The sequence below is a fragment of the Arvicanthis niloticus genome, chromosome 22, assembly GCF_011762505.2.
Source record: "Arvicanthis niloticus isolate mArvNil1 chromosome 22, mArvNil1.pat.X, whole genome shotgun sequence".
Taxonomy (NCBI): Eukaryota; Metazoa; Chordata; class Mammalia; order Rodentia; family Muridae; genus Arvicanthis; species Arvicanthis niloticus.
In genome coordinates, this window is record NC_133429.1 from 10,243,853 (window position 1) to 10,268,865 (window position 25,013).

The 25,013-nt window shown below is 46.8% G+C and overlaps 1 protein-coding gene across 4 annotated transcripts in view; it reads right to left on the minus strand.

Moving 5' to 3' along the window:
* Positions 1-25,013, minus strand: part of Chst11 (carbohydrate sulfotransferase 11) — a 203,941-nt gene that overhangs the window by 134,096 nt on the left and 44,832 nt on the right. For 2 of the 4 annotated variants that reach the window (XM_076919842.1, XM_076919841.1), the window contains exon 2: positions 6,788-6,856. The exons of the other annotated variants lie outside the window; for them this stretch is intronic. In XM_076919842.1, the coding sequence (XP_076775957.1) occupies positions 6,788-6,856 (69 nt within the window). The remainder of the gene's footprint in view (positions 1-6,787; positions 6,857-25,013) is intronic. 4 annotated transcript variants of the gene reach the window in all.

Sequence of the window (25,013 nt, forward strand, 5' to 3'; positions counted from 1 at the left end):
TTTGGGCTTAGACTCTGAGCAAGCCCCAAGCCATCCTGGGGAACACACACAGCGGGTCCCATCACCACTCCGCTTGGCTTTTGATTTTAGACTTTCATTTTGCTTTGTTTGGGTTTTGTCCAAGGGAGAAGAAAAGAGATGGAAGGACCAAAGCAGCTGCAGGCACCTCTGGCGAAGCAGCCGGACTCCATGGAACTTTCCCTCTGCCACCAGGTGCTGCGCAGGTGCAGAGACCACAAAGCCTTTCAAGATTCCTCTCGAAACTCCTCCCACACCCCCTTAATATGTATGAAAGCAAAATCCCAAACTTCCTGAAGGCACTGAGTGGCTCAGAGCTTCTTTATTATGTAAGCAAAGAAAAAAGAAGACGAAAATCAAATCGCTTATTAGCCAGACCTATCCGAAGCAACGAGAAACAGAACCGACCACCTTGGAGTTGCAAGACCTTGAACAGGCTGCTGAGCCGTGTGCATCCTTATCTTGGACGGTCTGCATCCCCAAAACCTTATGTTGGAATCCCCAACTTGGGGTTGGACGATTAGGAGATAAAGCTCCTAGTAGGTGATTAGATTGTGACAGTTGGGTTGTCAGGCACAAATGGGGTCAAGTAAAACAGACCTTGAAGAAGGCCGGAGCTATTTCTATCACATGAAGACAGGATGAAAAGACTCCAAGAAGGAAAAGAGACCCCACCAGAACACACCCAGGATGGCCAGCTGCACCACCTGCACCAGCTCCTCCCAGCTCCCAGCTCCCAGCTCCCAGCTCCCAGCTCCCAGCTCCCAGCTCCCAGCTCCCAGCTCCCAGCTCCCAGCTCCCAGCTCCCAGCTCCCAGCTCCCAGCTCCCAGCTCCCAGCTCCCAGCTCCCAGCTCCCAGCTCCCAGCTCCCAGGCTCCAGAACTAGGGTGTGTGTTTCTACTATAACCAGAATTGGCTAAGATATCTGTATAGAAGCTTAGGGAGCAGGTAGGGGAAGGTGCTTGATACTCAGTGTTCTCCACTCAAGTGCAGGCTTTCATACATGCCAAACATGTGCCCCGCTCAGAGAAAGAGGGCCTATTACCCTCAAAAAATCAGACCAACAGGTATGGATTTTTGGCCCCTTCGATCACAACACACACCTAAACAGGCATCACGAAAACACTGTAAAGACTGATTAAGTCTTAGGGTCATGAAAGAAACCTGGCTTGCAGGCAGCTGTGCAGACACTGCGGCAGCTCACTGTGTCAGAGGCAGGGCAGGGAGGCTGGCCTTCACCCACAAGAGAGCCCCTAGAGAAACCTTTGAACATGGAGAAAGAAAAAAAAACCTTAGGGTTGTTCAATTTGTAATGAAAACTCACCTTGGGTCTTTCCTTTCTCCCTGTCACTTAGTTGGGTAACCAGGGTATTCTGGGATATTTGCCTCTCCCTCACTCTGGGGGCATTTATTCTTGCCCCATAGGGAGGACAAGGACCATAATCTCCAGGGACAGCTTAGAGATCTTAGTTTTACAGCAGCCAACCACTGGCTGTCTCCCTCACCTTCCTCTCTCCCCATCAGTGAGTAGTCCGTGGATTTTGTTGTGTGGAATATCACCTCTCAAATACCCTCAACTATGCCCACTGTCTTCTCAGAAAGTAGCTCTTGGTAAGCCAAAATCTTACATACTGTTCTATCATTAACGTGTGTGTGTGTGTGTGTGTGTGTGTGTGTGTGTGTGTGTGTGTGTATGAATGCACACACCATGGTCTGCATGTAGAGGTCACAAAACAATCCTGGAGGTCAGTCCTCACCTTCTACCCCGTTTCAGACTGGGTCACCTTTTATCCATTCTTGTGTCCTCCTGGCGAGATGGCCTCCTGGCTTCTGGCAGCTCTCCCGTCTCCCCGTAGGGGAGCCCTGAGATTACGACCAGGTGTACTACTTCTACTACTATATGACTACTACTACATCTGGCTTTTGTAGGTCCCAGGGATAGGAACTTGGGTCATTTGCACAGCAAGTGATCTGCTCTCTGAGCCATCTTTCCAGCCACCCTAGCTTCTTAAGCGGTGGTCCGAATGAGGTAAAGGAAGACAATCAACTGTCAGCCTCTCAAGAAAGAAATCAGCTCAATACACACAGAGGCGAAGAGGCGGGCATAAAGTGACTCTGGTGACCGCCACACTTCACAATGCCACCGATACACAAAGCTTCAACCAGGAGCCGACTTGATGGGTAATTACCCTGGATTTACACACCCAGCAGCTGTAAGACCCCAGCCAGAAAGAGTCAAAGAATGCAGGGGAAATATTATAATCCTCAACAGAAAGATGCAGAAAGAATCAAAGGCTTGAAGACATGACCAGTCGTCTCCCTGAGTGAGGAACAAGTGGAAACACACAAGATATGACATGTTGCCAGAAATACCTGCGCAAGAAAGCAGAAGAAACAGGACTGTGAACTTCCTGGGGACTGTGTCGCTGCATGTCACCGTCTCCTGTTCAGCTGATCACGAATGATCCACTGGGACCACTAAGAGGTTGGGAGAGACCAACACTAACATGTTCTACAGGGAAATAACTCTCCCATGGCTCCAAAAGGAATTTATGTTTATATAAATAAATATCTATTTCTTCACAGCCATTAGCTGAAATAGGCTTAAGTTATCTTGTTAATAGGTAACAAAGCTCCCTGGTACCAGTGGCACAGTCAATAAAGAATAGTCTTCCCTCTCGATCCCTACCTTGCCTAGGAACCAATCTTTTCACAAACACTTCTAGAATACAGAACACAGGGAACACATGTGAGTACATGGGGGAAGAGGGAGGGGGCCTCGGTTCTGGGCTGATTTACTTGCACACATAACAGTCCCCCAAGTACCCTTCTCAGAATGGTCTTGGTTTATAATAGCATGTGGGTACAAGTATTAGCGTCTGTGGAGATTTTGGGGAAACTGTTTCCCTCCTTCCATGACGTGGATCTTGCAGATCAAACTTAGAATGTCAGAGTTAAGGGTACCTTTACTCACTGAGCCATCTTGCTGACTACATGTCTTCCTTTTCAAGTGTACAGCTGGGTAGCATTAAAGGTACTCTCGCTCTTGTACAAGCATTTGCCCACAGCAACTCAAGGAGAGGGTCTTGCAGCCTCTTAGAAGCGTGCAGCCCCCCCCACACACACACACAGAGGGATGTTGTCAAGCCAGACAGAAACATGTTGTTGACACAGTTCCATGTGGGTCACCTCAAGGATTTCACATGTCCAGGGCAAAGCCAAAGGCGGTCTGTTTATCAGCAAAGGACATCGGGAGCAGGGCCAGCCAACACACGCTTGTTAAAATTGAGTGCTTGCAAGCGTGCAGACTCTGCTTGTGTTTTTAAAGAGCCTCTGAATCCTGACTTTGAGCCTAGAGACTTTTCTTATTTTGAAAATATTCTCTGGCATAAAAGTCTAAGTGTCACATGCACTTGGATATTTCGGGAGATCTGGGCTAAAAGTCATCTACAAGTTCTGGCCTTTTGCTTTTTGTGATTTAAACACTGCAGAGTCGATTGAAAAATGGCATTTTTTTTTCTGACCTGACTTCGGTATTAACTCAGTAAGTCAGATCTCAGATAGGAAGCTCATTTTCCAATAGAGTCCTTCATGGGAAAACACACACAGGCACACTCATAAGATCATTCTCACACACACACACACACATACACACACGCACACAATGGTTCCCAGGAGAAGACAGGTGTGAACCACATCAGGGCATCTTCTCACTCCTTGGCTCACCAAAGCCATCTGAAACCCCCATTTCTCATTAGCTTTGTAATTAGAGCGGTTGGCACTGGGCTACTCTCAGATCTACTAACTGTGGTTTTTACCACTGGCAACTGTTCACTGTGATCTTTGACACATGATTGATCAATTAATTTCTAGACTTTCCCATTTATCTTTATTTCTTTTAGTAGCATTAATAGTGGCATTAGGGTAGAACTGTGGTTTTGGTTTTTGTTTGGTTTTTCGGTTTGTTTGTTTGTTTGCAGAGAGAAGGTGTGTAAGTAAATGAGGGTGTGTGTGTGTGTGTATGAGTTGCTCACTTGATTTGATTTTGCGAAGGCATAAATGTAAATGAAACTCAACCCAGGGATAACAGGGCCAGGAAAGAGAGCCCGGAAGCCTCGGTCTCCAACTCATATGCACACACACCCTCATTTGCTTACACGAATTCTCTCTGCAAACAAACAAACCAACCAAAAACAAAACCTACAGCTCTCCCTTAACGCCAGTACAATGGAAATGGACAAGTCTAGAAATCAATAGTGCTTCCCTAAAAAGAACCATTTCCCCCTGAATCTAAGGTGTTATCTACATTTCTTTATGGCTCCTGAATTACAATTTATTTTTTTTAAATGTTCCAGGGATGTGATACCTCATACCTATAAGCCTAGCACTTGGAAAGCTGAGGCAGGAAGACCATAGAGTCTGAGGCTAGCCTGGGCTACAGAGTGAGCTGCAGGCCAGCTGAGGCTACAGAGTGAGATCCTGTCAGAAGAAAATGAAACAAAATCAAAAAACAAAAGAAAAAAAAAACAAAATGAAAGCATAAGCAAACCCCACAGTAGACTTCGTGTACTGATTTCATTCATGATCTTGAGTCTCGGATTTAAATAACTGCTAAAAAAAAGTCCTGACAATACACCTGGGGCTTCTCAGCTGATGCCTTGCTGTGTGCTACGCCTTCATGATGGACAGTCTCAGACACCGCCCTGCTTGCCTTTGCCTTCTGCCTCTGCCGCTACCAGCAACTTCATCTTTGACCAGAGCAACCTATAACCCATCATGTCATACAGACACCTTCCCGTAAGCAGACAAGCTCCATTTTTAATGGCATTGTCTTGTATCCCCATTGTGCTGTGTGTAGTTTATTATCCATAACTCCTGGCTTTTAACATGGCTGTTGCACTTGGAATCAATAAACACCACACCACATTAATGCTTTCCGTGCCTCACCTCACTGAAGCTCCCCCAGCAGGGACACCAGCACTGATAACCTTGCTTTACAGATGCAAAGAGAGTGATGTAACTCGCCCAGGTTCACACAGCAGTCAGGCGCAGAGCCAGGCATAAATGCACAGCCATGGTCCTCCCAAGCCTGGACTCTCATACAGGGACAGACTGACAAATGGGACACCAGAGATAACTTGCTTTCAAAATTCCACTGCCCAGAAGCCAACATGATGGCTAAGCTGTTAAAGGGTCCTGGTGAACTGAATGCAAACTCCAGAGCCCATATGAAGTCAGGAGAGAGCTAACTCCACAAGTTGACCTCTGACCTCCACATGTATGCGAACCTGCATACTCACACATCATAGGCACACATGTATACACAGTAATAAATTTAAATTTTTTAAAATTTTCTAATAATAAAAAAAAATCCAAAAAACAAAACAAAACAAAACAAAACAAAAAAAAAAAAAAAAAAAAAAAAAGAAATCCCAACAGCCCAGCTCTGTAATGCACTAGCTATGCAACCTTGGCAGGGGTGCTTCCTCGAACACTGTTCATGCCTCTGCTCTCTATCTGTAAAATGAGGGTCAGGGCAGCAGCTTCAAGATCGCCATGTGGGATGGAGTGAGCTCATGCAACTTCCAAGGCCCCAGTCACTCAAGCAGACATGGCAAGTGTTCCCTAGGGACAGAGGCTAGAATGTGTGCTAGGGTGGGCACTGGGTCCTCAGGGACTGGATCCCCAAGACCAAGAAATTTGGCCAGTTAGCCCACATTGTTTATACAGACAACCCGAGACTGCACCCACCAAGGGAATCTGGGGGGTGGACAGAAACACAGCTGAGCCCAGTAGGATATGGGGTACAGAAAGTTCTGGACAAAGGCAAGGCACGGTTAGGAAACAGTCCTGCACATAGTTCTTAGGTGTGGTTACTTACAGTGACTTCTTCCTAGAGTGCGTGGAACAGAGAGAGGGGTGGGAGACACTGCAGCGGGAAAACCTGACAGGCGCCATTCTCCTAAGAGACCTAGGAGCGGCTGACAACTCAGGGGCGCCTCAGTAGCAAGCACTTACTGAGCAGGTGCAAAGCCTCCATCCACCCTCAGCACCACAGGAGCCAACAACAGTGAGAAGCCACATGGGGCAAAGGGACACCGGCTACATCAGTGATCCCCAGGCTACATCAGTGGTCCTCACTCAAACTTCTGATCACTGCAACCTTTTAACACACAGTTCCTCAGGTTGTGGTGACCCCCCAACCCTAAAATTATTTCATTGCTACTCCATAACTGTAATTTTGCTACTGTTATGAATCGGAATGTAAATATCTGATATGCAGAATAACGGATATGCAACCCCCCCAAGGGGGTCGCAACCCATAGGTTGAGAACCACTGGAATGTCTTTGGCCCAATCTTGCTCTCTGGACCCCCAAACCATGGTAGATTCCTGAGAAAAGCAGGAGACAAATCCCGGTTGAGGAATCCAAAACACCTCACAGACACCAAGATAAGAGCATCAGAACTGCTGTAGCCACACCCCCAAGGAGCCATGGCAACCTGCTGTATTGTGGAACCCCAGAAGAGGAAAGGAAGGCTGGGTTTCACAGTAACACACTGACATTGGTTCACTAGTTATGGGAAGCACAGCAATGTGGGTTATCCCAGCAGGGAAGCTGGGAATGACTATCTGGGAACTCTGCTAACTTCTTATCCCTAAACCCAATCCTTTTTAAAACTCAGAATGCATTAACAAAAAAAACCTCTATTGATATAAAGGCTCTTGCCACCAAGCTTGATGACCTGAGTTCAATCCCCGGGACTCACGTGGTGGAAGGAGAGAAGTGACTCCTCCAGGTTGTCCTCTGACCTCCACGTAGGCACTATACCCTCTCCCTGAAAAAGTAATAAATATTAACAAATTTAAAATTCTGTTGCTTAACCAACACTCGAGGACTCAAAGAGGCTTAAGTCCGTCTACAGTCGCTAATGAGGTCACAGAATATTCTAAAAGGAGGAGGCAGAGTTGCTACAAACCTAAGTCATGTCACGGGACCCGAGGGCTCACCCAGGGAGTGGACAGCCACACGTAGGCATCTCAGACTGGACCTGATTGGTGGTGGGAAACTGCCTGGCTGTTTGCACCAAGGCCTCCCAGGGTTATCAAGACTGGCTTCCTACTTCTTCTGCATCTTATGCCTCTATCCTGGTCCCAGATGATACCGTCCCAAGTTGATGGACAATGTAGCCTGTTGTCTGGGCTCTTTTTCTACTTCTTGTGGAAACCACTGGCTAGCATATGCTCGGCGGCCAGCTTTTGCTTCCCACACGCATGTGTGCAATGTGGAGTGCAAATGGTAGTGGGCGTGCCTGAAGCTGACACGAAGGGATCTTCTGCAGATTCCTAGAACACTCTCCCATGAAGCTAAGATTGTTAGGACTGCTGCCTCTGGCTCAAGCTGAGATAATAAGGAAGCTACTGCCACACAGCTATCACACAGGCTAGCACACAGAGAGGTCTGTGGAAGAACACAGAGGTGAACCAGACAGGAGGACTTACGAAGGACCATCAGTCAGCAGCGGAGGTGGGACTTAGACATCACCATAACAACCATTATGTACTGGCTGACTGGCTGGCTCTAGAAAGAGGATTTATAAATGATCTTAAAATTCTGTGGAGGCTGTTGTCGGTATCTGCGCTTTGCAGGGAAGGAAAGTGAGGCCGAGGAGTGAGAAGATATGAGGAACAGAGCCGAGTGCAGCCCTGTCACGATCTAAAAAAACCGAGAACCACATCCACAGGCGGCTGTGGGTGAACTGGAGGCGTCGTGCCGTGGTGTGAGTGCTCTCCAGCAGGGAAGGGACTCTTACAGCATGTCACAGCTGTGAGACTGCTCTCACTGGTCCCTTGAGCCAGACAGTGGATCAGAAACCTTTCCAGAGTGACCATTGGAGGGAGAAACTGGCTTGCTGGGTTTGTAAATGCAAACACTAAACTTCTACTAAACCTTCTCCCAAAGGTGTGAGAAGACTAGTAAGCACCCAAGCATCAACACCTAACCTTGTTCTGTTGATTGACATTTACCCAGTTAGTGTGTGTGTGTGTGTACATACACACGTTCATACACAGGCACTCGCACACACATGTAAGTGTGCACCTGTGGAGCTCAGTGGACAACTTAAAGAACTCAGTTATCTTCTACCATGTGAGTCCTGTGAAACTGAACTCGGGTGAACAAGCTGGCAGCAACTGCCTTTACCCACTGAGCCCTTAGGAACTGGTCATGGAGACCTCTCCCCAGACCATCTTTGACTCATCTCTGCCAGGCAGAGAGATATCCGGCCTCACTGACTGCATTTAGCACAGGAGAAATAAATTGAATTGATAGGCTTTATCATGTTACAGCCTCTCTCCCACTTTTCAGGTTCATTTTCTCCATAATTCAGCTGACCCGCTGCCATGGAGTTGACCTACCAAATGTCATAAAGGAAAGTTAATGTAATATAATAAAAACGACTGTCCTTCACAATCCCTCTGTGTGCATGGCTCAGGAATGAATCTGCTTATTATTAACGTTGAATCCAGAGCTATGGCCTCTCACATATGCCTATGTATACATAATATGTATGAACTGAATTCTCTATAACACCATCAATGAATGCAGGATACTGTTTGGGAAATAATGAACTGGTTTCTAGCTCTGAAGTTATCTCTGGTTCACAGAATGTCATCACAAACACAGAAAGCCCTGTGCTTTCCGACTCCACCAGCCCTCCCGTCTGCCTGCTATACACATCTAGATTTAATTCCAGTAGACACCTAGCAACCTTGGCCATGGGAGAGGAGAAGGTATTTTTAAGTGCCTGCAGTCCAGATGGGGTTTATGTTCCTGAGGCTTACACCCTTCCACGCTGCTTGTGGGATGAACCCCAAAGGAGTCAGTCTGAGATGTAGCTCAGATGTCTGAGGATCCCTGGACCTTAGTGGGCATGCAAATTACAACTCCCGGAGGACCTGCTGCATGGTCAGCCATGAAGCTAGCCCCAGAGCCATTACAGTTTTAGTCTGCCAGAGGGAAAATGGGTGACATAAATACATCATTCATACCAGAAAGTATATGGCGCTAACCTGGGATAACATGGACCTCGTCCCTTCCTTCCTAAGGGGAAACATGAAGATAATGGTGATTGTCCACTCATTCAATGAAGTCACACACACACACACCCTACATCAGCTAGATGATCCTATGTGACAAGATCAGCTGGAAAAGAGAATCAACAGAACAACTCTGTAGGAACCGTGGACAGAAAATGTCTCAGCAACATGGAGGAGTCTTAGGAACGTGTTCTTGCTTTTTCCTGATTCTGGGGGACATCAAGTCTGATTGTGAGCATTGCTAGGAAACCAGAGTCTGTTTCAAGGTCGTTATCTTCTTTAGGACTCATGCAGTGTCACCGAAGAGCACCAACCTAGGCAGGAGCGTCCTGGGTGTGCCTTCTCCCACTCCCCTTCAAAATAGCAACCCTCTAAGCCGAGAAACTGAATTCAGAACAGAAATGTTTAATACGTTAGTTTGTCAAAAAGGTTTGTTTACCTCACAACTCTTCATTATTTTACTAATATTAAGTGAAAAAAAAATCACAAATGAAGCCAGACCACTGCCTGAGGTTGGGGGTGGGTCACACTTCAGTTCTTTTCTTTTTCTGCTCAAAAATCACCTCTTCATTCAGGCCTTCCTTCTCCATGGACAATTCCATCCTTTTGAAAGGATCTGGAAGTCAGGAGAAGAGTATGCTTTTATAAATAAGGCCAGCCCTCATACACATACACATACAGTTTAAATTTTCTTTTAAGAAATTAAAATTTTCTTTTAAGAAATAGTCAGACATGTAAAGGTTTGAGTTGTGTCTGCAGTTTTTGAGGTCCACTAAACCTAACCAGATTCCAGGAAAATAAGTGACCTATGAGGTGACATGTGGTGGTCTGCCTCGTCTCATCTACATAGTGGGAGAAAAGGGGGTCTTCCCAGAGGGAGCTGTCAACTAGACCTGGAGTTTGTCAACCCTGTCAGACTAATAAAGGTGGCACCCCCCAATCAGAGGGAATGGAGGAGGAGCTCAGATGCCCTGGCAAGGCCACTTCCGGTCAAACTTCTGAAGGCAATGGGAGGAAATCTAACTCCTGGACTGGAGAAGCCAGAGAATAGGACCATGAGAAATATGTGTCTGCCACTTAATCTACTAAACCTTAATGGTCCTGGGCAGGACTGGAGTTTCTCTATAGCCGTGGTCCTCAACCCTTTAATGCAGTTTCTCATGTTGTGGCAACCACCCCCACACACACACCATAAAGTTTTTTTGTTGCTACTTTGGAACTGTAATTCTACTGTTATGAATCATAATGTAAATATCGGATATGCGAGATATACAATATGCAACCCCCAAAAGGGTCACAAGCCACAGGTTGAGAGCCCCTTATCTAAAGAGAGGCAGATTACTGAGCCCATGGTTCTCCAGAATTGGGATTTCCCTGAATCTCACGCTGGGAAAAGGAGAAGGCTGGACCATGAGTATCAGCCAGAGAAGGAGGTTACCCCGGGAACAGATTTCAACAGTTCTATAAAACTTGTCAGATGACCTTGCAGCCAGGGTAGAGGATTAACAATGACGGGGCAGTGAAGAGCAAGGGGCAAGAAATGCAGTCGCCCACACCTTACCCTATTTAACCATGAACCTCAGGTCAGGACTCGGAAAATGGAACAGAGTGTGTGTGTGTGCGTGTGTCTGTGTGTTTGCACATGTGAGTATGGTCACTGGATTGGTTCTTATACTTTATGTGTTTAATTGTATATTATCCTATTGTCCTGGGTAGTTTTATGTCAAGTTGATACAAGCTGGAGTCATCTAAGAGGAGGGACCTTTAGTTGAGAAATAGCCTCCATAAGATCCAGCTGAAGGGCATTTTCTTAATTAGTGACCAAGGGGAGAGGATCCAGCCAACAGCAGGTGGTGCCATCCCTGGGCTGGTGGTTCTGGGTTCTATAAGAAAGCAGGCCTAGCAAACCATGTGAAGCAAGCTAGTAAGCAGCACCCCTCCATGGCGTCTGTATTGGCTCCTGCCCTGTTTGAGTTCCTGTTCTGCCATCCTTTGATGATGAACAGTGATACAGAAGTGTAAGCCAAATAAAGCCTTTCTTCAGGTTGCTTTGGTCATGTGTCATCACAGCAATAGGAACCCTAAGACAGACAGCTGAATCTGGTTTGACTGGCCCACGTCTGACTTTGTAAACTCTGGCACCATGGTGACAAAAGCTTATGTGGTATCTAGAACATTCTCAGACCATACTAGCTAGCTCTGAGTGTTGGCTCCAGCAAACAGAAATCTGTGGCAGGAGGACTGATGAGTTGAAAGCTACCAAGGACTACATAGTGATTCCGGGCTAGTCAGAGATAGGTGCATATAGAGACAGACAGAGCTATACACAAATAAGATACAAACTGTCTGGAAAGAAAAGGAACGAAAAACCATAAATACACACATAACCGTGTGCTGTGCACACTGTCACTGTCACCATTATTGTCATTCCAGGACTTGTGTGGCACTAACTACACCCCAAGGAGAATCCAGACTTAGCCTGTCTTCTTACAGGGAGGAGCGCGTCCTAGGGACAGGAACAGGAGAGACTGTCTTGATGCAATGAGTCATCCAACTGTGTGCCAGGATCAATTACACAAAGGCCCTGCCCTCCAGGCTTCCGGAAGCGTGAAGAAGAGGACCCCTTGCCTGGGAAAGAGACACAGGTGAGACTCAGATGGTTTCAGGAGGCTCCAGCAGATCCTGGAACCCAGCTTTAAAAGATGTGTAGTTTGTCATGTAAGCAGGAAGACTTCTGCCCACAGATAGCATCCAGAGAGACAAAAGACCTCCTGTGGCATTGTACAGGGCTAGAAAGTTATCCCGAAGACACAGCATTGCCATAACAGAAGCCACACAGTCCAGATAGCTTCAACTACAACAGAGTGATTTCCTCCAAGGTCTGGCTCCAAAGGATAAGGTATCATCAGGACTGGCTCCTCCCAAGGCCACTTGCTTCATGTGTCCTCATGTGGCCCTTCTGCATGCAAGGGCAGTCGTATCTTCTCCCCTCTCATTAGTCTATCACACAGGTTAGGGCAGACCTAATGACCTCATGACCCAACTTGACCCCCACATGCCCCTCCCCCCACGCCTCGAGCCTCCTTACCCGCTGTGCTAGAAACCCAAGACCTTGCTCTACTAGGCAAGCATTCTACTACTGAGATACAACCCCAGTCCCTAATAACCTTATTTTAGCTTGCATAAAAGCCCTGTCTTTCCAAACACAGCACAGTCTGTGTCTCGGGTAGGGGATGGGAAGCAGGGTGCACAGGTATCTGAGAGGTACAACCAGCCCAAGAAGATACTGTGGAAGGTCTGTAGGAAAGAGAGTGGCATGAACAAGCTTTCCTTTTTAGGAAGACCAAGCCGTGCCTCCAAGATTGGCATGCCAGGCCACTAGAGACCCAAAGCAGAAAGGTGGAGACTTTGCAACCCAGGGAGAAGAAGAAACAGAATGTGTTTACTGGACAGAGGCTTCTTTTTTTTTTGCTTAAGACCAAGCTGTGGTTTATGTACTGCAAAAGTCCTGCTGTGCTCTGCTGGGTGGAGTTCCCTGGTCTGCCCTTCCGGGCATATTCCCTGGCTGGCCCTGCTTGGTCACCCGTAGCTGCCTGGGCCCTGGGAACACCCAGGAGCGAAACAGGCATTGTCCCAGGAGTCAAAATCAAAACAATAGAGCAGAGGAATCAGAGGCCACGAGCCAGCCCTGCCGAGTAGAACAGTACAGCTTAGAGGCCCCCAAGGACCCATCAAGGCTCCTCTAACAAGCACCCCTCAAATAAAGCCTGGGCAGGAGGCCCATTAACACTTCACAGGGCCAGACCCCAGGCCCTGCAGGAGAAACTTCAAAAGCACCTCAGTAGTCCAATGCATCAAATGGCCATCAGTTAGGCCTATAGCCCAGGAAGTAACTGGCTGAAGTTAAGGAGGGAGCTGGGCCCATAAATTAACTATCCCTTGGCCCCCATATGGGGTTTTATTTATTGCCATTGAAGCCAACTGGGCTCCTTAAATTTAAAAAGGACCACGGCCTCTATAAACAGTATATAGAAATACCTTCCAGGAAAAAAACAAAAAACACAAAAAAAACAAAAAAAAAACGCCAAGAGAAGGGCCCCCCCCCAATCTTAAGGAAAAAAAGAAGGAAAAAAGATCCATTCTTGGAAATAATTCCCATTGCACTGAACCCTTTGCCTCAAGCTCTGTATAAAATCCAACTCATGGTCGGGCTTTTATTTTTAAAAATAAAATAACGTCAGACATAATTACCAATTTGCCCTTTGTGGAAATTAATTTCAGACATGGATTTCCTCAAGTCAGTGTGGCCTGCCTAAAATATAAGCTAACTCATGCCGGCCAGAAACCTGTAACACGGCTGACAAGCTTGCCACGATCCCCTCCTGTAGACGAGAACAGACAGACATCTCCCTGGACTGCAGACCGCCTGTCAGCGTCATAGCGAGGACACAAATCAGGCTGTCAGAGAGGCACTGATATTTCTGAGGAGATAATTAGTGGTGTAATGTCAGAGGCATCACACATGCTATTTCCATAGAAATTGCAAGCTGTCAGTACAGACTGAATAGCCCCGATCTTAAATTCTTCCAACCCGCCGGGCGGTGGTGGCGCACGCCTTTAATCCCAGCACTTGGGAGGCAGAGGCAGGTGGAGTTCTGAGTTCGAGGCCAGCCTGGTCTACAGAGTGAGTTCCAGGACAGCCAGGGCTACACAGAGAAATGCTGTCTCAAAAAAAAAAAAACAAAAACAAAAAAACAAAACAAAAAAAAAAATTCTTCCAACCCAAATCGTACAATTCTTCATGGGCCCCAAGAAGCACAAACATGAAATTCATATTATACACATAGCTTGAACATTTGTACAATACAACAGTTGGCCCTCCCATGTTTTGTTTTACATTTATTTATTTTGTATATATGTGTACATGTGAGTGCACACATGTCAGCACACGTGTGGAAATCAAAGGACATGAGTCAGTTCTCTCCTTCTACTGTGGGTCCTAGTGTTTGAACTCAGAATGTCAGGCCTGGCAGCAAGCACCTTTACCCACTGAACCATCTCGCTGGCCCACACCTTGTGTTTTGGCTTCAACCTGTCACATGAGGCCAAATGTGAACTCTTCTTTTTGTCTGTGCTAAAAATTTCAAATTTTGAAGCATTCTGTATTCCTTTTTTTTTTTTTTTTTTTTTTTTTTTTGAACAGGGATCCTTGTGTGGACTTTTGTTAACCATCCAATCCCGTCGCCCTTTGGAAACAGACATGACTTTAGCTTTTACTACATCCGAGGCCTGCATTTCAGAATCTCTGTGTTTGTGCCATACCCATAATGATTCTCTCAGGCAAACGGGGTCATCAACCCCGTCTTACAAGGTGGGGAAATGGGGCCCAGAAAGGTTAAGTACCTCACCCAGGATCACACAGATGGAGAACGAAAAAATAGAGACCAAAGCCCAAACTTGTGGAACACACGGCCCCTAACCATTCATTTACACAGTCTGTCCCTGGACAACTTCAGACACAGGACTTCGTTTCCCAGCTGGCCTCATCCTGTTGGAAAGTGTCTGGTGGTTTACAAAATTCAGAGTGATTCTGGATATGATGCACTCTGAAGCCGAGAAACACCTTTTTAACAATTCCACAGAGGATTTTGGACCGCTTACATTCCTAGGATTTGATGCTATTCCCCTGATTGTCCCTCCTTCCCTCTTGTCCTCCCTGTAACACAATAAGCATTTATGCCATGCAGAGTTATGCAAAACATGAAACCCAACTCTAGAACTTGGGTTTACAAAAACAAGTGAAATGTCCCCATGGTTAGGAGGCTTGCTTTCCCAAACTCAAAAGAGAGACCAAAACAAAGTAAAAGAAGCTGTGGTAAGAACTGGATTTAAATTTTAGGAAAACATCCTGCACCCCAGACTGTGGGCTTCTTGAGGACATAAGTTCTGTCCTTTTTTTAATATCAAGAGATGGCACAGAACCCGATACATGATAGATAGTACTTAATAGTCATTTGCCAATATGGCAGACATGGATGGCCAGATGGAGCAAGCAACCGGTGGATGGATACATGCAAGGCTATTTATCCCAATGGCTAACACTGGATCATCTATAAAGAACACATTCTTTAGATACTCTGCAGATATGGATGGATGAATGGTCGATGTGTGAAACTGAGAGATGAGAGGATATTTACTTCAATATTTAAATAGTGAGACTACCAAGCCAGGCAGTGGTGGAGCATGACTTAATCCCAGCACTCAGGAGGCAGAGGCAGGTGGATCGATAAATTCGAGGCCAGACTGATCTATAGAGAGAGTTCTAGGATTACCAAGAGAAACCCTGTCTTAAAAAACCAAAACCAACACCAAAACTAAAAGACTACCTATAAGGAAATCATTCCCTATGCATTCCTACATCTGAGTCTGCTCTCTGTCCAGATGCCTATTTTTAAATTCTATCCTGGATTCAGATAAAAGCATGAACCAGCTGCAGCTCCTGCTGGCTCTAAGTCTTGTAAGGTCACATGTGGGCTGAACTATGACCTTCCTCAAAGACGGGTCAACAGATTCTGGCAACTGAACTCTCAATGGCTGTGCATGTAAAACACACACACACACACACTGAACACAGATAATCTGTAGAGGAACAGCCCTATGTATTAGTACCAAAACACATTCATAATCTTCTGCAGGTGTCCACCCCATTCCCAAGAAAAAGTCTATTTTCAAGAAAGACATTTTGGGGAACAAAGAAAAGGGGTGCTATGGCTTTTGTGAATACTGCAGCAGTACAGGCCTCTAGCTTCTCCCTAGCAAACCAGGACCACTGGGCTTCTAAAGATGCCCCACAGGACTTCTAAAGATGCCCCAAGGGTAGAATGAGGAAACAACCAGAGGATTCAAAACCAAAAGGCAAGTGTAATTATCAATAATTTTTTTTCAAACATATTGATAAGAGGCAAACATGCAGCAAAGAGACAGAGGAGAAAAAGAGAGGGAAGGTGCTTCTGTCTCTGGCTTTACAAAGTGACTGTACATGAAATATGTCGTGTGGAAAAGCTAAGAAATAGTGTGAATACCCTACTGGCAAACAGGGGAACCAGAGCTCACCATGGGGTTCACTGACATATTGAGGATCACAGATGTGGGAAGTGGTAATAGCCATATTTCTGGGATCAGGGCCTTCTGCTGCCTGCTCTGATTTCTTTGTTCAACAGACATGTTTTGATTCTTGTGAGGTGTGTAAGCTTGCACCCAGGAAGTCTCTAAACTGCGATCAGACCCATGTTCGTGCAGTTTCCAAGATTTTAAGGTTGAAGCCAGAATTTAAAGCCAGCTTTCCTGACTCTGAGGCATACTGGGTCCCAGTGAGGACCCAGCCAGGGAGGGAAGGGAAAGCAGAAAACAAAAATTTTCCATTTCTAATGAGTCAAACATCACAGGTTTTCTTGTTAGGCACAGATGTTTCTTTCAAGCTACTGTCTTAAATAGCCCAGACTGGCCTTGAACTCAATGTGTAGCCAAGGGCAACCTTGAAAGTATGTACCACCACACCTGGTCTATGAGCTGCTGGCCACTGACTTCAGGGCTTTGCACACGCTAAAGAAATACTCCTCTGTGCCAAATCTCCAACCTAAAGCTATATGTGTGTGAATGTGGGTTCCACACACGGATGTGCAGAGGCTTGTGTTGTACAAGTGTGTGCAGCCAGAAGTTGGGTGTCATGCTAGATCCCTCCCCACTTTGTTCCTCAGGGAGGTTCTCAGCTAACCAGCTTGTCCCAAGAACAAGCTCCACCTCCCAAGCACAGGGATTACAAGCAGGGGATTCTCCTTAGCCCCAAACAGTAATTTTCTTAACTATCTCCTTCCTGCCTACCCTACCCTATCTGTCCCACCAGAAAATGGGCTGAGAACCAGCCCAAACCTCTTTTAGATGGCCAGCGTCTTTAAAATCTCACATCATTTATTCAATACTACTGATTAGACTCATTAAGAATGGTAAGGGGAAAAAAAACAAAACAAAAAAACAACCCTATACTGCAGAGGTTCCCAGATGTGGCTGACAGTCAAAACGGCACTGAGGAGCCACTTAAAGTAACAGGATGCTGAGCCTGCTTCTAGAGATACAAATGAGAAGGTGTCTAGGGGTCGGGGTTCCAGTGCTGGTGGTATTTCCAAGTCCCACAGGTCATTTGGGTGGCTAGCCTGCCTGAGAACACTAGCAGTGTATATATGTGAGTCACCCTGGGGTAATGGCTGAATGCCCCCACCTCCGTGTGAATACCCACCATATGCCATGCAGCCTTGTGCAACCCATACATCTTCAAGGTTGGCACACACATCCCCACTTGCAAATAAGAAGAACTGAATGCAGTGAGCAGTGCTGGTTTGTGGGGAGATCAAACTTCGAAGGTTTGAATTCTCAGCTTCCTTAAGAAACCGTGCTCTGTGCTCCTAATCTGCACAGAGGAAAATCCCCTTCAAAGGAAGAGGAGCCAAGGCGGATGCCACAACAGTGATAAATGCGTCTGAGAAGCTGGCGCCAGGACAGGGAATGTCTTCATTTAATTTCGTGCTATTGATGAATATAACTGAGAAAGAAGCCGTGGAAATAGATGCCTGATATTCTGGACTCCAGAAGAAACACATTTTCTGGGCACAGGCAAGCTCCTGTCTGAGACCTCAGTGCCACACAGGAATGAGGCCGACAGGTTCATTAGCCTGCAGCTGGGCATGCCACCGACTGGCACCACATTCGGCAGTGAGCGAAGGGAACAGAAGCTGGAAGTGCCCCACTGACAGGGAAATGAGATCCAACTCCCCTCCAGAGGCAAGAAAAACCCTTTCAGACAGTGGAGCAAACCCTGATCCATTTCCCCCAAAGTGACCAAAGAACTGAGAATTCTTTGGGGCAGAACGATCCTGTGACTATACAGGGATTCTCCTTCCAACCCCTCTTCTGGGAATAAAAGGATAGATTTCTTCCCAAGATGCCTTGCAGCAAAGGCCAGGGTCATGTTTTTGGAATTAGGTTAGATGTGGGAGTCAGAAAACCCTGGGTGCCCATCCACCTTGCCTGCCCAGCCTCAATGCAGTATATCCTGAGAAAATGACTTCACGGTGGCTACATGGTACCTACGATGAAGTTCAGAACACCAGCCCTCTCCCTGACAATTAACGGAATGCTGAACTCAAGACAGCAGGTACGCTGAAGGATTTCATCCCGAAATACCAAACACGGGAAAGATGTGTCCTGTCTAACTGGAGCTATGTACCGTGGAAACGTGTGGAAATGCATGCAGTCCATGGGTATGTGGAAAAAGAAAAGCCCAGAGGAAGGTCTAAAATATCCTGCCGGGGTCACTGGCATCTAGTGCTGTACCCTCCCCAGCAGGCCTGCAAGTCATTCATCGGCTCACTGAATAAATACATATTAAGCAGCTGTATGGGGAAGAGGCACGGACTCCGGACTCCGAGGTCAACTATTATCCTAACTGTATTATCATTTGGTTAATGCAGCTGGAGGAATTGGCTTACATCCAATTAAATGACATTGGGATTCCCTTAATAGATGCAGGAAGAAAAGGCCACCAGCAAGATTTTTAACATGTTCAGTTCTTTCTGCTTTGGACTTGCATAGTCCAAAAAAGAGTAGCAGACGGTTGACTTCAGAACAAAAGAGCCACAAGTCTTCAAGGTCAGAGAACAGGTGGAATCGACTCACGAAGTGGACGCACGCACGAACGCACGCAGGCAGGCAGGCAAGCACACACCAGGCTGCCCGGCCTCCCTCCTAAAGAGGTCAGTATGGAAACCAAAGCAAATGGCTCTCTAGGGAAGTTCAAGGCCACCTCCTCCCACACCTTCAGTTCTACTCTCAGGAATTTATGTTGTACTCCACCAGGGTCATGTCCCAGGAGAAAGATCAGATCAATGAACAAAACCAGCATACCCTCTTCAACTTGAACCAAGCAAACCCAAGAGGCTACAGTGCAAAATACTGATGTGAAATCAAACCTCAGAACCCTTTGCCATCCCTCAAGCCAGGGCTGTAATAATGGGCTCCTTGAGGTTATTTTCCTGAAAGGCGTGGGGGTGGGGTGGGTACTGAGACAAACACAGCAGCTGTGGGCAAAAGCATTGTTTGATTTTCCATGGTGTCCTCCAGCCCTGCCCCCCATACTACACCCCGTAGCCCCCACCCCAAACCACACCTCCTTGTGAAGGTCCAAAGCCCTCATGCTTTGTTCCTGAGTCACAGATGTGAGGCTCCACTGTGCTGGGGCAGGTTGGCATCCAACACCCCGATCCGACCTCTCATCTTCAAGGAAGTCAGCTTTTGATAATAAGCTGAAAGGTGTTTCCTTTCAAAACTGCTGTGATTACGCTAGAAAAAAACATTAATTTTATGCCCTTATGGTAAGGGGGGTGTCCTGGAAATCCCCTGAAGGAAGTCTATAATTCAGAATGTGGCTGGATACACATCACGCCTGTGGCCAAATCCCTGCACCAAGCATGGCTCCGCTGCCACACAGCCAGGAACTCCAGTTCACAAGAAGTTCTGAACATCCACCTACAGTCAGAGCTCTTCCCAAGAAAACACGTGGGCACAGCAAAGTGTGACCAGGAGGGCGCCAACCTCACTGTGACACTTTCTCCAACACTGTCACTTGATAGACAGGAAGAAGGAAAGAACTGAAAATAAGAGACAGATTTTGAGAAAAATGACCTTTCCAGTTAAAATGTGTAACACTGCCTTTTAAAATGTGTAACAAGAAACACTCTGGACGCCGGGCGGTGGTGTGGCGCACGCCTTTAATCCCAGCACCTGGGAGGCAGAGGCAGGCGGATTTCTGAGTTTGAGGCCAGCCTGGTCTACCGAGTGAGTTCCAGGATAGCCAAAGGCTATACAGAGAAACCCTGTCTCGAAAAACCAAAAAAAAAAAAAGAAGAAAAGAAAAGAAACACTCTGGACCAGTGGTTCTCAACCTGTGAGTTGGGACCCCTTCCACAAACTTGTATCTGCAAAAAAATATTGACATTGTAATTCATAACAATAGCAAAATGACAGTTATGAAGTAGCAATGAAAACAGTTTGATGGCTGGAGCTGGGAGGTCGCCACAATATGAGGAATTGCCTCAGAGGGTCAAAGCGACTGGAAGTCTGAGAACTAACTACTGCCCTGGACATGTGGTTTTGGTTTTGTTTTGTTTCGTTTCCTTTGTTTAGGGCAAATCAATATGAAATGGCAGATTTAAAACAAAAGCTTCTCGGATTCCCCTTCCCTTCATCCCTGGCAGATGGAGACTATCTTCACAATGCAGCCTTGACCTGTGGAGAGAGGAACCTGTTGGTCATAATCACTCTTCCACCTTGTACTATCTGGCTTTAGGTCAACCTGGCACAAGCTAGAATCCACTCAGAAGAGGAACTTTCAACAGAAAAAAAATAAAATGAACACTCCCACCAGACTGCCCTGTGGGCATGCCTGGGAGACATGACTGATTGGTGATTGACATGGGAGGTCCCCACCTATGGTAGTTGGTGCCACTTCTGGACAGGTGGCCCTGGATTCTGTAAGAAAGCAGGATGAACAAGCCGTGTGGAGCAGCATCCTCCATGGCCTCTGCATCAGCTCCTGCCTCCAAGTTCCTGCCCTCACTTCTCTGGATGATAGACTACAAGTTTGTAACAGGAAACAAACCCTTTCCTCCCCAAGTTGCTTTTAGTCACACCCCAACTGTCTACTCCCACCTCGTTAGCTGAAGTCTTTTCTGAAGTGACACTGTAATGGCTCCGTATGCATACCAAAGGGAAAGCCAGGGTGTTTAACTCTGACAGAATCTGCCCAGAACCTTTGAAATGTTCTGAGAAACTGACACATAGATATTATGTATTCCTGAACATGACTTCCTTCCCAGGACCTTCATGAGGGTGAGGTAAGATCTGTTTCAGAGGCAATTAACAACTAGCAATCCTAGCCTTTACTGGGCCTCCAAGAAACCAGTTCCCTCAGAACCCACACAGCTTAGAAGGAAACTATGGCAGTGATAGCACAGTTTCTGGACTCTGGGGACTCTTCACACCACACAGTGGCCTCCACTCTGGAACCACCCCAGGGTGCTATTTACTGACAGAAAGTGATGATCCACCTCGGAGTCCACCAAGAGATCAGTAGAAAAAAAATGGCTTGCTATGTATGAGCAGGGAGGGGGTGGGATGCTGTCTTTGTCTTCCGTGAACACTCTTGAACTCTCTGTATTCGAGATGAGCAAGACTGGGCTCACCAACACTCTGCCTTGGAGGGAGAGGAGCCCATGATGTCTGACTTCTTTCTGAGTCTCTCCAGACAGCTAATACTGGCTAGAGGGAGAAGTTTCCTCAGTGATCTAGCCGCTCGCTTGTTGTCTGTGCTCCAGAAAATAAGCCCCTGTAAGCAGCCCTAGCTAAACCCACTGAGTCACAGAAACAGAAACAAGATGTTGAAGTAGAAAGTAGACTGGTTGGGGCCAGAAAAGGAACGGGACAAAGAGGCTCATGAGAGGTGAATACGGTCAAAATACATTACACATATGTGCAAAGAATGTTGCAGGGGCTTGGAGGAGGCACCATCAGTCAGCTGAAAACATTACACATGTGTATGAAGAATATTACAGTAAGGGGAGGAGCAACGTCACCAGCAGTCAGCTTAGTGAGAACATCATATATTTGCCCTTCATTCAGTTCTGGCACATGGATTCCTTGCTCCCCACAAAGATGGAACCTCTCCTGAAACCTGATCCCTACCTGGTGCAAGGCCAAATTCCTTCTCCAAGATCAGGATTAGTGCCTCTGGTAGATACTGGCTCCTGAGGTCCTGTAAGACCCTGGTGGCAGAAAAGACCATGGAAAGTTCCTCCCGCAAAGGTTGACAAACCCTGGTGCTCAGTTCCTTACAGAGGCTGGCTTCCAGTGACTTGACCATACCCCAAGTAGAAGCAATGACAGGCTGAGTGGTGGAGCCCAAGGACACCCTACCCACAGAGCACTGACTGGTACCCTACAGCTTTAATTTCACTTGAGAATCCTTGAGTTCCTTTTTTGCTACCTCCAAGATTTTTTTTTTTTTTCAGAAGGAAAGGCTTTGCAGATCATATTCTCCCCCCCACCCCCAACCGGGTACTTTCAGCCGAGCCTGGGAAAGTTACCGTAGCTGTGGGATACCGGTAAGAGACAAGACAACTGCCTGAAGTAGGCATGCACAGGAGGCTCTGTCACAGCTCCTTATGCTGCAGGAGGAGGAGGAGCCCTGGGAACAGGAAGGGCAGGAGGGAAGATGAGAGAATCCAACACACAATGCTGTCCTGTTAGCTCTTCAAACATGAGCAGACCAGGGGATGGAAATGGCCACGTTGCCGGACAGGTGTCCACAACATCCCTCTATAAACAATGCCTCTTTTTCTTTTTGTTTTTGTTTTTGGTTTGTTTTTTTTTGTTTGTTTGTTTGTTTTTTTGTTTTGTTTTGGTTTTTTTGTTTTTGTTTTTTTTTTTGATGAATACAGCCCAAGATGATAGAGGTATTCTCACATGAAAGGGGACTCCTACAGGCAAGGAAGTCCATTTTAAGTGGATTCATAAGGAATCCCAGAGGCACAATATAATACTGCCTGGCCACTTTAACACACACACACACACACACACACACACACACACACACACACACATAGCTCCTGGAAGACCAGGAGGGCCAGAAGCTATGGACTCAGATACTTCCGTGTAGGTCTGAAGCTCATTCTAACCACAGCTGAAAGTGGAAGGAATTAAGCTCACAGATTAATAAGGAGAATGTCACACGGTGGCCACACACACATGAGTATTTAAAGATACATGCAATGCAAAGGTCTGGGCCAGCCATGGAAATAAACCGCTCACCAAGACACAAGCAGTTGGGTGGAGGAAAGCAAGAGCCGCAGTCTATGGTCTGCCAGCGCACACCTCCAGGCTTGACTCCCCTGCTCTACGTACCAATGCTAGCACACACCCTACACCCCCTGCGCTTCCACAAGGCAATTAATTACAAGGGCTCAGAGAAGCTGAGTAACTTGCCTAAGGTCACAGTGCTCCGAAGCAACTAGTGGTTCTCAATGGAGGTGATTGATCTTGCCTCTAGGGGACAGACGTGTGACACTCGCTGCTAGCAAGCTGTAGCTAGAGGTCAGAAATGCTACAGAACATTCCACTGCTTGGGCCATCCCCAGCGTGGCATAGTGCCAAAGCAAGCCTCTGTTTTATCAGCCTCCAATCTTACCCTTATCGACTATAACACAGAGGCAGCTTCCCTTCCTGTTTACAAACGGCCTAAAGGTCACGGCTTTTTAAACAAGAGTGTGAGTCAGATTACCACGATTCTATAGACAATGATGAAAGTGAACAACGCCACCTCTCCACACACCAGGCACACTTGGTCTCCTTGACTGTACTTGGTCACGTGGCTCGCCTTACTTGCCCCTCATGTCTGCCGGGGGGGGGGGGGGGGGCGGCTTCTGAGTGTTGTGTTTATCCTGCCTGAACATCCCCGCGCTGCTCAGTCGGGATCAGCAAGGCTCACTCTCCAGCATCTCCTTCCTTGGGCTTGCCCTGAGCACCACCCCACCCCTGCCGCCCTCCCTCTCTCCCTAGGAGCATCCCTAAGGTCCGGCACGGCAGGTGTTCTTATCTATATGTCTTAGTCTTCAGGAACTTTCACCTGTGCAGCTCCTTGCTTTTCCTTGTCCACCTGAAATACTTCGTCGGACACAGCAGGAGCTCAATAAAGACTTGGGGAAAAAATGTGATGAATGACTTGACCATCAACTGCAGAATGCCCCCCCTTTCCTCGGGAATTTGGAAGCTTCCACACTTGCAAAGCTTAGAGCCATCAGGGGCCAAGATGTCTGGATGGAACCGGCTCATCTTGGTACAGCAAACACTGTTCTAGAATGTGCGTGGTACAGTTTCCTGCAGGGCCAGATACTTTGAGCTTTGAGGTCATCCAATCTCCGGAGTGACCATTCCCTTCTGCCATGACCACAGCAACAGGACAGAAAGTCAGGCACACGAGGATCAGCTTAGTTCCAGGAGACCAAGCCTTCAAACTAGTTACATTTGTCAGAAAGTATCCTTTGGTTTTCTTCCAGCTGCTTGAAGAGGTGTGCACACAGGAACACAGACACAGAGAGATACACACAGACACACACAGACACAGACACACACACACACAGACACACACACCCCAAAGTCTTCAGGTTTCAAATACCAAATCAAGAAATGGTTAACTAGCCACGCCCACCTCCCCACAAGTAACCAGGTAAGAGTAACCCTGAAGTTCACCCCAGAAGCCCAACCACCTAGATTAAAAAATGGCCACAAAAAACGCACTGACATAGCTCAGCATCTGATACTCAAGAGGTGGTTCTGCCCACCCAATCCCCTTCCTAATCCTAGCATGCTTCCACTAAGGAATGTTTAAGACAAACATGAAACCCTAAAAGCTGGAGTTCTTAATTAAAACATCTCAAGGGGAGACTGGCTCTTCCTGTTCTGGAACTTAAGCAGGTACCTCTCTCTGTAACACTAGAAAACTTCTTCCTCTCTGCCTCCTACTCTCTGCTGGTATGGCTAACCACCAAGGCTGTATCCAACCTCTTGAGCAATAGCTTCAACTGGCTCCTTCCGTCCAGAGAATTCAATTAAAGCCTATATTGGTAACAGAGCATTGATTTCCCAACCCAGAAGACTTTCGAAAACAACCACAAAGACGGGCGGGAATCTCCACTACCAATTATGCCAAGACAACAGCCAACAGCAGTGACCACCCAGCTACACAGCCCTGGAGAAAGGACGCTCCTGGCTTTCTATGTTAAGCCTCGCATC